This window comes from Balaenoptera borealis, assembly GCF_965194805.1.
Source record: "Balaenoptera borealis genome assembly, chromosome: 3".
In the NCBI taxonomy this organism is placed as follows: domain Eukaryota; kingdom Metazoa; phylum Chordata; class Mammalia; order Artiodactyla; family Balaenopteridae; genus Balaenoptera; species Balaenoptera borealis.
The window spans coordinates 88534512-88551613 of NC_138866.1; the positions used below are offsets into that span (position 1 = coordinate 88534512).

Sequence of the window (17102 nt, forward strand, 5' to 3'; positions counted from 1 at the left end):
AGGCGTGCCGTGTGTTCTCTCGGGGAAGTTGTCCCTGGGTTATGGGACCCTGGCAGTGGCGGGCTGCACAGGCTCCCAGGAGGGGCGGTGTGGATAGTGACCTGTGCTTGCACACAGGCTTCTTGGTGGCAGCAGCAGCAGCCTTAGCATCTCATGCCCGTCTCTGGGGTCCGCGCTGATAGCCGCGGCTCACGCCCGTCTCTGGAGCTCCTTTAAGCGGCGCTCTTAATCCCCTCTCCTCGCGCACCAGGAAACAAAGAGGCAAGAAAATGTCTCTTGTCTCTTCGGCAGCTCCAGACTTTTTCCCGGACTCCCTCCCAGCTAGCCGTGGCGTACTAGCCCCTTCGGGCTGTGTTCACACAGCCAATCCCAGCCCTCTCCCTGGGATCTGATCGAAGCCTGAGCCTCAGCTCCCAGCACCCTCCCACCCCGGTTGGTAAGCAGACAAGCCTCCCGGGCTGGTGAGTGCTGGTCGGCACCGATCCTCTGTGCGGGAATCTCTCTGCTTTGCCCTCCGCACCCTTGTTGCTGTGCTCTCCTCCACAGCTCCGAAGCTTACCCCCTCCGCCACCCGCAGTCTCCGCCCGCGAAGGGGCTTCCTAGTGTGTGGAAACCTTTCCTCCTTCACAGCTTCCTCCCACTGGTGCAGGTCCCGTCCCTCTTCTTTTGTCTCTGTTTTTTTTTTCTTTTGTCCTATCCAGGTACGTGGGGAGTTTCTTGCCTTTTGGGAGGTCTGAGGTCTTCTGCCAGCGTTCAGTGGGTGTTCTATAAGAGCAGTTCCACGTGTAGATGTATTTCTGATGTAACTGTGGGGAAGAAGGTGATCTCCGCATCTTACTCTTCCGCCATCTTCCCTGAGAGCTGTCATATGACTTTTAATGTGTTGAGGTATATTCCTTCTATATCTAATTTCTTGACAATCTTTATCATTAAAGGAAGTTGGATTTTGTCAAATAATTTTATGTATCTATTAATATGATATGTTCCCTTTATTCTCATAATGTAATGTATCACATTTATTGATTTGCATACATTGTGCCATCCTTGCATCCAGGCATAAATCCCACTTACTCATGGTGAATGAATCCCTTCAATGTGCTGCTGAATTTAGTTTGCCAGTATTTTGCGTGTATTTCATTTATGTTATTCAGGAATGTTGATCTGTACTTTTCTCTTGTGCCCTTGTCTGCTTTTTTAAAAATTTATTTATTATTTATTTATTTATTTTTAGCTGTGTTGGGTCTTTGTTGCTGCATTCGGGCTTTTCTCCAGTTGCGGCGAGTGGGGGCTGCTCTTCATTGTGGTGCGTGGGCTCCTCATTGTGGTGGCTTCTCTTGTTGCGGAGCGCAGGCTCTAGGCACGAGGGCTTAGTAGTTGGGGTGCACAGGCTTAGTTGCACCGTGGCATGTGGGATCTTCCCGGACCAGGGATCGAACCCGTGTCCCCTGCATTGGCAGGAGGATTCTTAACCACTGCGCCACCAGGGAAGCCCCCCTTGTCTGGTTTTGGCATTACCCTTGTCTGGAGTAACGCCTCATAAGATGGGTTGAAAGCGTTCCCTCCTCTTTAAATTTTTGGAAGTATTTGAGTAGTCTTGGCTTTAATTTCTCTCTAAATATTTGGCATAATTCACGAGAAAAACCATCTGGTCCTGGGATTTTATTTATTGAGAGGTTTCTCAATACTGTTTCATTCTCTTTACTCATTACTGGTCTGTTCAGGTGTTCTATTTCTTGGTAGGTTGTATGTTTCTACTAGTTTGTCCTTTTTTGTCTAAGTAATCCAAGTTTTTTGCATATGATTGTCAGTAGTAGTCTCTGATTGTCATTTGTATTTCTGTGGCATCATTGTAATACCTTTATATTCATGTGTGTGTGTGTTTATTTATTTGTTCATTCATCATTCATTCAGTCTCTCTTTTTCTAAGTTATTCTTGCTAACAGTTTGTCAATTTTGTTTATCTTTTCAAAAAAAAACCTCCAGTATTATTTATTCTTCTGTTTTTGTAGTCTCTATTACTTTATTTTTAATTTTTATTGGAGTATACTTGACGTACAGTGTTGTGTTCAGTAAAGTGAATCAGTTATACATATATCCACTTTTTTTAGATTCTTTTCCCAATAGATCACTACAGAGTATTGAGTAGAGTTCCCTGTGCTAGACAGTAGGTCCTTCCATTACATTTATAACTGTTCTAATCCTTATTATTTATTTCATTCTGCTAATATTGGGCTTAGTTTGTTCTTTTCCTAGTTCCTTTAGTTGTAAAGTTAGGTTTTTTAATTGAGTGTTTTGTCAGAAACAAAAGGTTTTATTACTTATGGTACAGCAAGCATGAGCATAATATTGTATTGGTTCTCCTTCCCCACACCCAGGTTCCCACTGGGATGACAGAGAGGGATCCAGTTGAGTGCTATGCATGTACTCGGCTGTGTTACACTGAGGAACACTGAGTTTGAGGACTCCACTGCTTTTAAAATGAGAGGTTAGCAGGTTCCTGTTTGTCTGAGGGAGAGACATTAGCTCATTCCTCAAGGCTGTTCATTACAAACACAGTCCCAAGAAATGGCTCAGGTGAAATGCTGTCAGGGCATACATTCTTTTTCTTTCTTTCATCTTTTTTTGATTGAAGAATAGTTGGCTTATAATATTACATTAGTTTCAGATGTACAACATAATGATTCAGCATTTAAGTATATTACAAAATGATCACCTTGATAAATCTAGTAAACATCTGTCCCCATCTGCTGTTACTGCAATATCATGAACCATATTCTTTATTCTGTATATTAAATTCTTGTCAATTTTTATATAACTGGAATTTTGTACTTCTTATACCCTTTCACCTGTCTTGTCCAAAACCTACTCCCCTCCCCTTTTGCAACCACCAATTTGTTCACTGTGTCTGTAAGATTTGTTTTGTTGTGTTTGTTTTGTTTTTAGATTACACATATAAGTGAGGTCATGTGGAATTTGTCTTTCTCTATGTGACTTTACTTCACTGAGCATAATACTCTCTAGGTCCATCCATGTTGTCAAAAATGGCGAGATTTTATCTTTTTATGGCTGAGTAATATATAACTGTATATGTACATTTGTATACACATATATACATATATATGTATTTGTATATTAATATATCTATATATGTATAGATACATGTATATATGTATGTGTGTATATGTGTATGTGCATTGTGTATATTCATATGTATGTATGTGTATACATGTATATGTGTGTGTGTATATATATCACTTATCCATTTGTCTATCATTGAACATTTAGGTTTCTACCATATATTGCCTATTGTAAGTTATGTTGCAATTAAAACAGGGGTGCATGTATCTCTTTAAATTAGTTTTTTGCTTTTTTTTCTTTGGATAAATAACCAAACTAACTCATATGGTAGTTTTATTTTTTTATGTTTTCAGAACCCTCCGTAATGTTTTCAATAGTTGGCTGCACTGATTTACATTCTTAGCAACAGTGCAGGTGATTGCTCTTTTCTCCACATCCTCAGCAACACTTATTAATTGTTGTCAATTTGATGATAGCCATTCTGACACCTGTAAGGTGATCTCTTTTTGTGGTTTTGATTTGCATTTCCCTCCTGATGATTAGGGATGTTGAGCATGTTTCCATGTGGTTTTTAGCATCTTTTTTTTTTGGCAAAATGTGTATTCAAATCCTCTACCCAATTGTTTTTATTTATTTTTTAAAATTATAATTTATTTATAATATTAGTTTCAGGTGATCTGGGATTTTTTACAGATTACACTTGATTAAATGATTTTACAAGAGAATGGCTATAATTCCGTCCTATACAATATATCTTTGTTGCTTATCTATTTTATACATAGTAGTTTGTACCTCTTAAGCCCATACCCCTAATTTGCCCCTCCCCCCTTACCTGTCCCCAATGGTAACCACTAGTTTGTTTATATATCTGTGAGTCTGTTTCTGTTTTGCATATACATTCATTTGTATTATTTTTAGATTCCACATATAAATGATATCACACAGTATTTGTCTTTCTCTGACTTACTTCATTAAGCATAATATTCTTCAGGTCCATCCATGATGCTGCAAATGGCAGAATTTCATTCTTTTTATGGCTGTGTAATATTCCACTGTACATATATACCATATCTTCTTTATCCATTTGTCTGTTCATGGGCATTTCGGTTCCTTTCATACCTTGGCCATTGTCAATAGTGCTGTTATGCACATTGGGGTTTATGTATCTTTTTGAATTAGTGTTTTCATTTTTTTCCTAGATAGGTACACAGGAGAGTTATTGATGGATCATATGGTAGTTCTACTTTTACTTTTTTGAGAAAGCTCCATCCTATTTTCCATAGTGCCTGCAACAATTTACAATCCTACCCACAGTGTACAAGGGTTCACTTTTCTCCACATGCTCTCCAAAATTTGGTATTTATAGACATTTTGATGAGAGCTATTTTGACAGGTGGAGGTTGATATCTCATTGTTGCTTTGAACTGAACTTCTCTAATAATTAGTGATGTTGAGCACCTTTTCATCTGCCTTTTAGCCATCTGTATCTTCTTTGGAAAGATGTCTATTCATGTCTCCTGACCATTATTGATTGTGTTGTTTGTTCATTTTTTGTGTGTGTGATATTGAGTTGTATGAACCATTTATATATTTTGGATATTAACCTTTTGTCAGTCATATCATTTGCAAATATTTTCTTACACTTTGCACTTTGAATTTTGATTTTGTTGTTGGTTTTCATGGCTGTGCAAAAGCTCCTAAACTTTATTTAGCTTCCACCTGTTTATTTTTGCTTTTATTTCTTTTGCCATAGAGGCCAGATTCCAAACATATTGCTACAATTTATGTCACAGAATGTTCTGCCTACGTTCTCTCCTATGAGTTTTATGGTTTGGTGTATTACCTTTAGGTCCTTAATCCATTTTGAATTTTGTGTTTGGTGTGAGGAAATGTTCTAAATTCCTTATTTTACATGTAGCCCTCCACTTTTCCCAACACGACTTATTGAAGAAACTGTCTTTTCTTCATTGTATATTCTTGCCTCCTTGGTGGTAGACTTACTCACCATAAGTGTGTGAGATCCTTTCTGGGCTCTCTATTCTGTTCCCTTCATCTATGTGTCTGTTTTTGTGATTATTGTAGCTTTGTAGTCAGGGAACATGCTATCTCCAGCTTTGGTCTTTTTTTTCCCTCAGGATTGCTTTGGTAGTGTGGGTATTTTGTGGTTTTATATTTATTTGGGGATTATTTGTTCTGTGTGTGAACAATGTTGTGGGTATTTTGATAGGGATTGCTTTAAATCTGTAGGTTGCTTTGAGTAATAGGGCTATTTTAAAAAGATTAATTCTTCTGATCCAAGAGCATGGGATATCTTTTCATTTGTTTGCGTCATCTTCAATTTCCTTCATCAATGTCTTATAATTTTTAATATATAAATCTTTCATCTCCATGGTTAAATTTATTCCCAGGTATTTTATTATTTTTGGTACATTTGTAAATTTTTTTTCTTAATTTCTCTGACAGTTTGTTATTAGTGCCGAGAAAAATAACAGATTTCTGTATATTAATTGCATATATTTCAATTAAAATAAAAACAAAAATTAACAAATGGGATCTAATTAAACTTAAAAGTTTTGCACAGAAAAGGAAACCATAAACAAGATGAAAAGACAACACTCACAATGGGAGAAAATATTTGCAAATGAAGCAACTGACAAAGGATTAATCTCCAAAATATAGAAACAGCTCATGTAGCTCAATATTAAAAAAACAAACAACCCAATCGAAAAATGGGTGGAGGCTCATGCGAGGTGATGGTAGGATGGTGGAGTTGGTACCTTTTGCGGTTCCCATCGGGGGTGACAAAACCTTGCTGGTGTGGGAGCTGAGCTCTGGCCGCACGGCCGAGGCCTTGCAAGTGAGCCGGGGTGGAGGGAGGGGTGGAGGAAGCCACCCTGCGCCCCAGTAACTGGGCGCCCCAGGGTACTGCTTCAGCACCTCATCTGCCTGTGGTCTCCGCTGAGAGGAATCTTAGTTCTAGAGCCGACCTGAGCAGTCAGCTCGCCCCCATAGATTTTTGAGAGATCGTTTCCAACAGCCGGCATTGCCTCCTAATGCTTCTCGAAGTTTAGGATTTCAGAGGGAAACTTGTTCATGAAATGAGAAGTGTTTGGAGTTGCAGGCTCACCACAGTTGCCTGTGGCAAACGGCTGGGGGAATATAAGGGAATGGGCGGTTTGGTTTCCTGGGCATGAAATTTCCTGCACTTACTTAGCATGGGACCACCCTACAGCATTCTCTGTTCACAGTCTTCTCCCAGTTTGTTGGCCTTCTGTATTCAGTCCGAGTCTTCCCAAATGCAGCAGTGGCCGGTCCTGGGTTCTATGCCATCATCAAGTTTTATTCAGCAAGGGATGCCCACAGAGCCCAAAAGGCATGTGACCAGAAGCAGCTTTTTCAGACATCTCCAGTGAAGGTTCGTCTCGGCACCAGACATAAGGCGGTTCAACATAATACGCTTGCCCTAAACAGCTCCAGATGCCAAGAATTGGTAAATTACTACTTTGGTTTCAATGGGTGGTCAAAAAGGATCATCAAGAGGTGTTGCCCTCCCACGAGTGCAGGAGTCCTGGAGTTGGCATGGCTGAGGAACCTTTGGATAAGTTGGAGGAAGGGTCATTATCATTCCTTATGGAAAGGAAGGTAACCCAGAAGCTTGCTATTCAGAAGGCTATGACAGATGCATTCCAGTAACTGCTGATTGTGGTTTTAGAAAGTGGTAAAATAGCTGTGGCATATAGACCCTGTGAAGAGGTCACAGATGCTAGAACCGAAGAGGAACTACAGGATTTAATTCAAGAGTTGACTGAGACTGAGGTTCCATACGGATTTGGATTCGGTTGGAGAGCTGCCTACAGGGCCAGATCAGTTTGCTGTTCCACATCAGGATCTGAAATAACAAGCAAACCCAACATCAGAAGCTCCCAGAGGCAGTTCCAGTGCTAGACTGGAATCAGAATCAGGCCTTGGTTCTGCCTTCTCGACACCAAAGTAAGACTAAAATCATAGGTCTAGATCAGGCTGAAGGCACTCATCATTTGAAATACTTGTTCCACCTCTAGGTAGTAAGAGTTCAAAACCAATGAAGTTTATTGTTTCACCCCCCAAACCTGAAGAAAGATCTAGTTCAGCATCGATGGCTTGCCAAAGTTGTTGTTGGAACTATAGGCCAATTTGAAAAAAACACTCAGGGTCTAGAACAACAGTTGCAGGGTGATTATTTAGGTCCCAGTATGGATGGATGCCTTTTATCCTGAGGAGAGCCTACTTAGGGATTTTTTGGGGAGCCCAGATGAACCTCCAGAGCCCCCTGAGGAAGCTGAAATTTCTCCATCCCAGCAGGATGCCCAAACTCGTCATCCAGAGCTCACTGAGGAGGCTGAATCTTTACCCCGGTAAGAGGCCCCTGCTCAGCATCCACAAATCCCTGAGGAGGTTGAATCTTTTTCACCCCAGGCAGAGGCCCAGGCTCAGCATCCAGAGCCCACTGAAGAGGTAGAACCACCTCCAATTCAGCAGGAGGCTCCATCTCAGCCTTCAGAGGCCCCTGAGGAACTAGAAACTTCAAGTCCTCAGGAGGCCCTAGCCCAGCCTTTGGAGACACTTAAGGAGGTTGTAGTTCAACCAGTAGCACATCATGGGGCAAATGAAGCACAGCAGTCAAACTTGTACAATGTCACTGTTAAACCTCTGGATCTGGCACTTACCATAACTCCACAGGTCACTAAAGAGGTTGGACCTTCTCCAGTCCAGAAGGAGACCCCATCTCAGCCTCCAGAGAGCCCTGAGGAGGTTGAACCTTCTCCAGTCCAGAAGGAGACCCCATCTCAGCCTCCAGAGCGCCCTGAGGAGGTTGAACCTTCTCTACTCCATCAGGAGGCCCCAACTCAGGCTCCAGGGTTCCCTACTGAGTATGTACTTCAAATTCCAGTGAGTGATGGGGTAGCATCTCTACCTGGCATTCAGCATCATGCTCATTCAAACTTGCCCAGTGTTACACTTCAACCTCTGGATTTCGATCTTATATCACTCCAGAGCCCACTACGGAAGCTGAATTTCCTACAGCTCAGCAGCAGGCCCTGGCTCCACCTCTTGAGCATCCTGAGGACATAGAATCTTCTCCAACCCAACAAGAGACCTCAGCTAAGCCTCCAGAGCCTCCTGGAGAGGTTGAGCCTTCAAGTGAGCAGGAGCAACCAGCTCCGCCTTCTGAGCCTCCTGGGGAAATTGAACCTTCTCCAACCCAGCAGGAGACCACAGGTCAGCCTCCAGAACCTCTTGTGGAAGCTGAGCCTTCTCCAAGTGAACAGGAACAACTGACTCAGCCTTCTGAGCCTACAGAGCCTCCTGAGGAGGTGAAACCAGAAACCCAGCAGGAGACCCCAGCTCAGCTTTCAGAGTCTTTTGGAGAAGCTGAAACTTCTGCAACCCAGGAGGAAGCCTCAGCTCAGTCTCCAGAGCCCCCTAATGAGGCAGAATCTTCTCCAACCCAGCAGGAGATCCCAGCTCTGTCTCCAGCGGAGATCGACAGAACCTCCAACCAGCTCAGCCTCCAGAGCTTTCTTCAGGGGAGGTGGAACCTTCTCCAACTCAACAGGAACAGCCAGCTCAACTTCCAGAGCATCATGAAATGACAGTTTCACCTCCAAGTCACCATCATGCTCAGCATTCAAACTTATCCAGTGTTGCTGTCAAACCTGCAGATGTGGAGCTTACCATAACAAAAGAACCCACTCCAGAGGTGGGACCTTCTCCAAATCAGCACAAGCCTTCAGCTCAGCCCTCAGTGCCCCTTACTAATGCAGAATTTTCTACAACCCAGCATGAGGCCCCCACGCTGCCTTCACAGCCACCTGAGGAGGTTGAACCTTTGCCAGTTCAACAGGAGGCTCCAGCCCAATCTCCAGAAGCCGGTACACATAATAAACCTTCAGTACAAGAGGAGACCCCAGCTCAGTATCTAGAGCATCCTGGAGAAGAAGTTATACCTGCCACAACCCAGCAGGAGACTCCAGATCAGCATCCACAGGCTCCTGAGGTTGTACCTTCTCCACCTCAGCATGAAGCCACAGCTCAGCATCCAGAGTCTCCTGGTGAGGCTGAGTCCTCTCCAACTCAGTCTCCAGAGCTCTCTAATGTGACTGTAGTTTTCTCTCCAGAGCATCATGTGACAACAGTTTCTCATCTAGGTCAGGATCAAGCTCAGCTTCTGCAGCGGCCCGATGTCACTGTTAAACCTGTGGATCTTGCACTTATCATAACTCCAGCGTTCACTAATGAGGTTGAAACTTCTCCACCCCAACAAGAAACCTCGGCTCAGTCTACAGTGTCCTCTGAGCAGTTGGAACCTTTGTCAGTCCAGCAAGAGGTTTCAGATCAGCATCCAACCCCCTCTGAAAATGTTGAACCTTCCCCAGTTCAGCAGGGAGCCCCAACTCAACCTGAAGAGCTTCCTGAGGAAACTGAACCTTCTCCAAGCCAGCAGGAGAGCTCAGCTCAGCATGCAAAGCCCACTGAGTGGGTTGGACCTACTCCAGTCCAGCATCAGCACCCAACTCAGCCTCCAGGGGCCTCTACAGATGGTGCAGCTCAACCTTCAGTACATAATGAAGTGATATTCTCACCTCTAGGTCCAGGTGAAGTTGAACATCCAGTGTTGCCTAATATCACAGTTAAACCTGTGGATCTGGCAGTTGTCTTAACTCTAGAGCCCACTAAAGCAGTTGAACATCCTCCAGTGCAGCAGGAGGACCCTACTCAGACTCCAGATCCCCCTGGAGGGATAGAGCTTTCTTTAGTCCAGGAGGAGGCCCCAGCTCAGTCTCCAGTTCCCCAGGGGGGCTCAGCTCTATCTCCTGAGCCCCCTAAGGAGGTGGTACCTTCTCCCACACAGCAGGAGCTTCAGGCTCAGTCATCAGAGCTCCCTGCAAAGGTGGAACCATTTCCAGTCCCTCAAGGGACCCTTCCTCAGCTTCTACAGCCCCCTGAGAATATGGAATCTTCTCCAGTCCAACAGGAGTTCCCAGACCTACCTCTGGAACCCCTTAAAGAGACAGAACCTTCTCCAGCCCAGCAGGAGGACCCATCTCAGCCTCCAGCACCACCTAAGGAGGTTGTAGCACAAACTCCAGTGCACTATGAGATGACAGCTCCAACACTAGGACAGGATCAAGCTCAGCATTCAAACTTGCCCAGTGTCACAGTTAAACCTTTGGACCAGGGGCTTCCCACAGCTCCAGAACCTACAACGGAGGCTGAACATTCTGCAGCCCTGCAGCAGACTGCAGTTCCTCCAACATACCCCGATGTGACATTTCCAAATCCAGAGCAAGTTCAGGCTCAGCATCCAACCTTGACTGAGGTCACAGTTCAACCTTTGGACCTGGAACTTACATTAACTCTGGAATCCAGTATGGAGGTTGAACCTTCTCCAACCATGCAGCAGACCCAAGCTCAGCCTCCAGAGCTCATTAAGGAAGTTGTAGCTCAGTCTCCATTGTATCCCGAGGTGACAGTTCCAGCACCAGATCACGATCATGCTGAGCATCCAACATCACCCAGTATCACAGTTAAACCTTTGGACCTGGAGCTTACCACAACTCCAGAACCTACTACAGAGTCTGAACATTCTACAGCCCTGCAGCAGACTACAGCTCCCCCTCCAAAACACCCTGAGGTGACACTTGCACAGCCAAACCTGACTCAAGTCACAATTCAACCTATGGATGTGGAACTTACCGTTACTGGAGGATCCAATATGGAGACTGTACCTTCTCCAATCATGCAGGAGACCCCAACTCAGCCTTCAGAGGCACCTCAGGAGGTTGCAGTTCAATCTCCATTCCAGCAGGAGGTGACAGTTCGAACTCCATGTCAGGATTATGTTCAGTATTCAGCATCATCCAGCGTCACAGTTCATCATGTGGACTTAGAGCAAACCACAACTGCAGAACCCACTATGGAAGCTGGACATTCTACAGCCCTGCAGCAGACTACAGCTCCCCCTCCAAAACACCCTGAGGTGACACTTGCACAACCAAACCTGACTCAAGTCACAGTTCCACCTGTGGACCTGGGAGTTAACATATTTCATCAACCAAGGCCATCTGAGACAGTTCTTTTTCCTTCGACTCAGTATTCAGTACCCACAGGTCTTCCTGGTGTAAAATATACCCCAGAAAAGAAGCAGCCAGAACAGAATGCCACCACAAACATCAGCATATGTGAGCTCTGTACCTGCAAAAATGAGACACTGTCGTGTGCTGGTCTCAGCCCAAAGCAGAAGCTCCACAGAGTGCCTGAGCCAGAGCCTAACGCCTACAGTGGCACCTTCACCATCATAAATTTCCAAGGAAACTCTATTTCTTACATTGATGAAAGTATATGGCAGGCATACCGCTGGGCTGAGAAGCTGGGTTAGGTGAAGCCTCCGGCAGGCCACCAAGGACGTGGTGCTTTTGGGCGTCGGGCGTGGCAGGGAGAGAAGAATGGCGGCCACTGGAACGCCGCGGAAGGCTGTTAGAGCCTCAAGGGCCTGGGAAGGGGGGTCTACGTGGACGCCAGCTCAGCCACCCTTAGGCTTTGGAGCGCACGCGGATCCGGGACCTGAGGTGACCTCTCTGTCCCAGTTGGACGAGACGCCGGACAAAGGTCTTAACGGGCCCGGAAGAAAAGAAATGTCTTCTGGAAATGACTGCGAAATGGAGCTGTTTGACCACCTCTAGAGGCGACATCAGGAGCCAAAGAGGTCCACGTTTGTTCAGTGGGTTAGAGGACATGGAATGGCAGACGTTGAGGAGGAAGAAAAGAAGGTTCTATGCCAGACTGGTCACAGTTAGAAGATATATCTAGTCTTAGATATATTATTAGAAAGAATAATATCTAGTCTTTCCAGATGTTCTGAAGTGCCTGATATATGTTCAAAGTAGAGGTAGTAAAAAGACACTTTGTAAATATCTTTTTGTTAAAATTCGTATGAAATGTTGTTTTGGGAGGGAGGGGTGGCCAAACCACCTTTTTGAACAGTACGCAGTATGCACTGTGTTTGTTTGTGCACTAGTTCAAGGTCGGGGGGAGGATAAGGAAGTGCAAAGAGCTCTGTGCCAGTGTGTTTATAGTGAGGCAAGATTAACCATTGTCTTTTTTATGTTCCCGCATTTTGTTTCAATTTGCTGTGTATATAGTGTATATAATGGACAAATGAGTCCTAATTTACAACACCTAGTCTTTCTAGATGTTAAAGAGGTTGCCAGTGTATGACAAAAATAGAGTTAGTAAATAATAAATTTTGTACATTTTCTGTTAAAATTTCTAGGAAAGATTGTCTTCTGAAAATTTGAGCATTATAGCCCTCTGGGTTGGTGGAGGGGGGAGAGAGAGCAGGGGGTTGATCTTAGAATGGCTAGAATGCTGGTATTTTGAAGACACTTTCAAATTATAACTGTTACATGTGTGCAGTTCATTCAGTACTGCTCTGTATATAGTGGACAAATTAAGTCTTTATTTGAAACATCTAGTCCATCTAGATGTTTAGAAGTGCCCAACGTATGTTAAATGTAGAGGTAGTAAAATATCACTTTGTAAATATTTTTTTGCTAAAATTCATAGGAAGTACTGTCTTTGGGAATGTTAAATGTTAAACCACCTCTCTGAGCAGTATACTATTGTCTATACTTGTTCAGTGGTTTGGAGGAGGGAGGGAAAGAATTGCAAAAGGTAATATGCTAGTGTGTTCATACCTGGACATTTTCGGACAAAACCATTTTTTGTATGTTCATTTTGTTTTGCTGTGTATATAGTGTATATAATGGACAAATTGAGTCCTAGTTTTGCAACATCTAGTCTCTAGATGTTAAAGGGGTTGCCAGTGTATGACAAAGTAGTAAAATTAGCACATTTTGTACACTTTATTGAAATTCATAGGAAAGCTTATCTTCTGTAAATGACTTTTAGATATGAATTTGTTCAACCACCTCTAAGCATTACACATGCATGTACTTGTCCACTGGATTGGCGGTGGAGAGAAGGAAGTGAGGGAGGAAATGGTTCAGGCCAAAATGGTCATATTTAGAAGATACCTCAGATTATAACCATTGTTACATGTGTGAAATTTTATTTAACAGTACTGTGTACATAGTGGACAAGTAAGTTCTTATATGAAATATCTACTCTTTCTAGATGTTTAGAAGTGCTTGATGTATTTAAAAGTAGTTTTAGTAGAATAATGCTTCCTGTAAATAGCTTTTAAAAACTGATGGGAAATACTGTCTTTGGAAATGCAATTGTTAAACCCCTTCTCTGAACAGTGTACTCTGTGCTTGTTCATTGGGTTTAGGGAGGTGGGAGGGAAGATCGCAAAAGATGTTTTGCTAGCAGGTACTAGAACATTTCAACTTATCCATTGCTTTATATGTTACATGCATTTTGTTTAACTTTACTGTATATATTTTGTATATACTGGACCAGTGGGCCCCAATTTTATAATATCTAGTCTCTAGATATTAAAGAGGTTGCCAATGTATGACAAAAGTAGAGTTAGTAAACAAATACATTTTGTAAAAAAAAAAAATGGGTGGAAGACCTAAATAGGCATTTTTCCAAAGAAGACATACAGATGACCAACAGGCACATGAAAAGATGCTCAACACCATTAATTATTAGGGAAATGCAAATCAAAACTACAATGAGGTATCACCTCACACCGGTCAGAATGGCCATCATCAAAAAATCTACAAACAATAAATGCTGGAGAGGGTGTGCAGAAAAGGGAACCCTCTTGCACTGTTGGTGGGAATGTAAATTGATACAGCCACTATGGAGAACAGTATGGAGGTTCCTTAAAAAACTCAGAATAGAGCTACGTTATGATACAGCAATCCCACTACTGGGCATATATCCAGAGAAAACCATAATTCCAAAAGACATGTGCACCCCAATATTCACTGTGACACTATTTACAGTAGCCAGGATATGGAAGCAACCTAAATGTCCATCAACAGAGTAATGGATAAAGAAGATGTGGTACATATATACAATGGAGTATTACTTAACTATAAAAAGGAACAAAATTGGGTTATTTGTAGAGACGTGGATGGACCTAGAGAGAGTCATACAGAGTGAAGTAAGTCAGAAAGAGAAAACCAAATATTGTATATCAACAAATATATGTGGAATCTAGAAAAATGGTATAGATCTAATTTGCAAAACAGAAATAGAGACACAGATGTAGAGAACAAACGTATGGACACCAACGGGGGAAAATGGGGGATGGGAGAAATTGGGAGATTGGGATTGACAGATAAACACTATTGATACAATGTATAAAATAGATAACTACTGAGAACCTACTGTATAGCACAGGGAACTCTACTCAGTGCTCTGTGGTGACCTAAATGGGAAGGAAATCCAAAAAAAGGGGATATATGTATACGTATAGGTGCTTCACTTTGCTGTATAGTAGAAACTAACACAACATTGTAAAGCAACTATACTCCAAACAAGTTAATTTAAAAAAAAGAAAAAAATTGTGTATACTCCAAATTTACTGAGTTTATTTATGCTAATAATTTGTTGGTGAGATCTTTAGGGTTTTCTCTACATATTATCATGTCATCTGCAAAGAGTGACAGTTTTACTTCCTTCACAAGTTAGATCCTATTTTGTATTTTTATTTTTGTCTTCAGCTGTGGCTAGAACTATTAATACTGTGTTGAATAAAAGTGGTGAGAGTAGGCATCCTTGTCTCGTTCCTGTTCTTAGAGGAGATGCTTTCAGCTTTTCACCATTAAGTATGATGTTAAGTCTGCTTTTGTCATATATGCCCTTTATATTTATTTATTCATTCATTCATTCAGGCTGCACCACACAGCATGGGGTCCCTAGTTCCCTGACCAGGGATTGAACCCACACGACCTGCAGTGGAATCGTGAATTCCCAACCACTGGACTGCCACAGAAGTTCCTATCCTTTATTATAAAAAGGTATGTTGCCTCTATACCCACCTTGTTGAGAGTTTTTATCATAATTCAAATGTTGAATTTTGCCATATCCTTTGCTGGAGATATGAAGATGATCATATGATTTTTTTTAAACATCTTTATTGAAGTATAATTGCTTTACAATGGTGTGTTAGTTTCTGCTGTATAACAAAGTGAATCAGTTACACATATACATATGTTCCCATATCTCTTCCCTCTTGCATCTCCTTCCCTCCCACCCTCCCCATCCCACCCCTCTAGGTGGTCACAAAGCACCGAGCTGATCTCCCTGTGCTATGCGGCTGCTTCGCACTAGCTATCTATTTTACTTTTGGTAGTGTATATATGTCCATGCCACTGTCTCACTTTGTCCCAGCTTACCCTTCCCCCTCCCCGTATCCTCAAGTCCATTCTGTAGTAGGTCTGCATATTTATTCCCATCTTGCCCCTAGGTTCTTCTGATCATTTTTTTAAGCTTCCATATATATGTGTTAGGATATGGTATTTGTTTTTCTCTTTCTGACTTACTTCACTCTGTATGACAGTCTCTATGTCCATCCACCTCACTAGAAATAACTCAGTTTTGTTCCTTTTTATGGCTGAGTAATATTCCATTGTATATATGTGCCACATCTTCTTTATCCATTCATCTCTTGATGGACACTTAGGTTGCTTCCATGTCCTGGCTATTGTAAATAGAGCTGCAATGAACATTTTGGTACATGACTCTTTTTGAACTATGGTTTTCTCAGGGTATATGCCCAGCAGTGGGATTGCTGGATCATATGGTAGTTCTATTTGTAGTTTTTTGAGGAACCTCCATACTGTTCTCCATAGTGGCTGTATCAATTTACATTCCCACCAACAGTGCAAGAGTGTTCCCTTTCCTCCACACCCTCTCCAGCATTTATTGTTTCTAGATTTTTTGATGATGGCCATTCTGACCGGTGTGAGATGATATCTCATTGTAGTTTTGATTTGCATTTCTCTAATGATTAATGATGTTGAGCATTCTTTCATGTGTCTGTTGGCAATCTGTATATCTTCTTTGGAGAAATGTCTATTTAGGTCTTCTGCCCATTTTTGGATTGGGTTGTTCATTTTTTTGTTATTGAGCTGCATGAGCTGCTTGTAAATCTTGGAGATTAATCCTTTGTCTGTTGCTTCATTTGCAAATATTTTCTCCCATTCTGAGGGTTGTCTTTTGGTCTTGTTTATGGTTTCCTTTGCTGTGCAAAAGCTTTGAAGTTTCATTAGATCCCATTTGTTTATTTGTGTTCTTATTTCCATTTCTCTAGGAGCTGGGTCAAAAAGAATCTTGCTGTGATGTATGTCATAGAGTGTTCTGCCTATGTTTTCCTCTAAGAGTTTGATAGTGTCTGGCCTTACACTTAGGTCTTTAATTCATTTTGAGTATATTTTTGTGAATGGTGTCAGGGAGTGTTCTAATTTCATACTTTTACATGTATCTGTCCAATTTTCCCAGCACCACTTATTTAAGAGGCTGTCTTTTCTCCACTGTATATGCTTGCCTCCTTTATCAAAGATAAGGTGACCATATGTGCGTGGGTTTATCTCTGCGCTTTCTATCCCATTCCATTAATCTATATTTCTGTTTTTGTGCCAGTACCAAACTGTCTTGATTACTGTAGCTTTGTAATATAGTCTGAAGTCAGGGAGCCTGATTCCCCCAGCTCCATTTTTCGTTCTCAAGATTGCTTTGGCTATTCAGGGTCTTTTGTGTTTCCATACAAATTGTGAAATTTTTTGTTCTAGTTCTGTGAAAAATGCCAGTGGTAATTTGATAGGGATTGCATTGAATCTGTAGATTGCTTTGGGTAGTAGAGTCATTTTCACACTGTTGATTCTTCCAATCCAAGAACATGGTATATCTCTCCATCTATTTGTAACATCTTTAATTTCTTTCATCAGTGTCATAATTTTCTGCATACAGGTCTTTTGTCTCCTTAGGTAGGTTTATTCCTAGATATTTAATTCTTTTTGTTGCAATGGTAAACGGGAGTGTTTTCTTAATTTCACTTTCAGATT

At 42.1% G+C, this 17102-nt stretch overlaps 1 protein-coding gene and 1 pseudogene across 2 annotated transcripts; both read left to right on the forward strand.

Annotated features, from left to right (window-relative positions):
• Positions 1 to 557: 557 nt before the first annotated feature.
• On the forward strand, positions 558 to 8047 carry LOC309627160 (RAD52 motif-containing protein 1-like; annotated as a pseudogene). The gene is made up of 2 exons: positions 558 to 5935; positions 6311 to 8047. The product of its transcript is annotated as an RAD52 motif-containing protein 1-like (transcript).
• Positions 7370 to 15048, forward strand: LOC309626891 (uncharacterized protein; the record flags this gene model as incomplete). Its single annotated transcript, XM_082388220.1, has 3 exons — positions 7370 to 7472; positions 8044 to 8337; positions 9150 to 15048. The coding sequence occupies 3 exons, from the start codon at positions 7370 to 7372 to the stop codon at positions 11495 to 11497; spliced, it is 2745 nt and encodes a 914-aa protein (XP_082244346.1). The 3' UTR covers positions 11498 to 15048.
• Positions 15049 to 17102: the final 2054 nt, after the last annotated feature.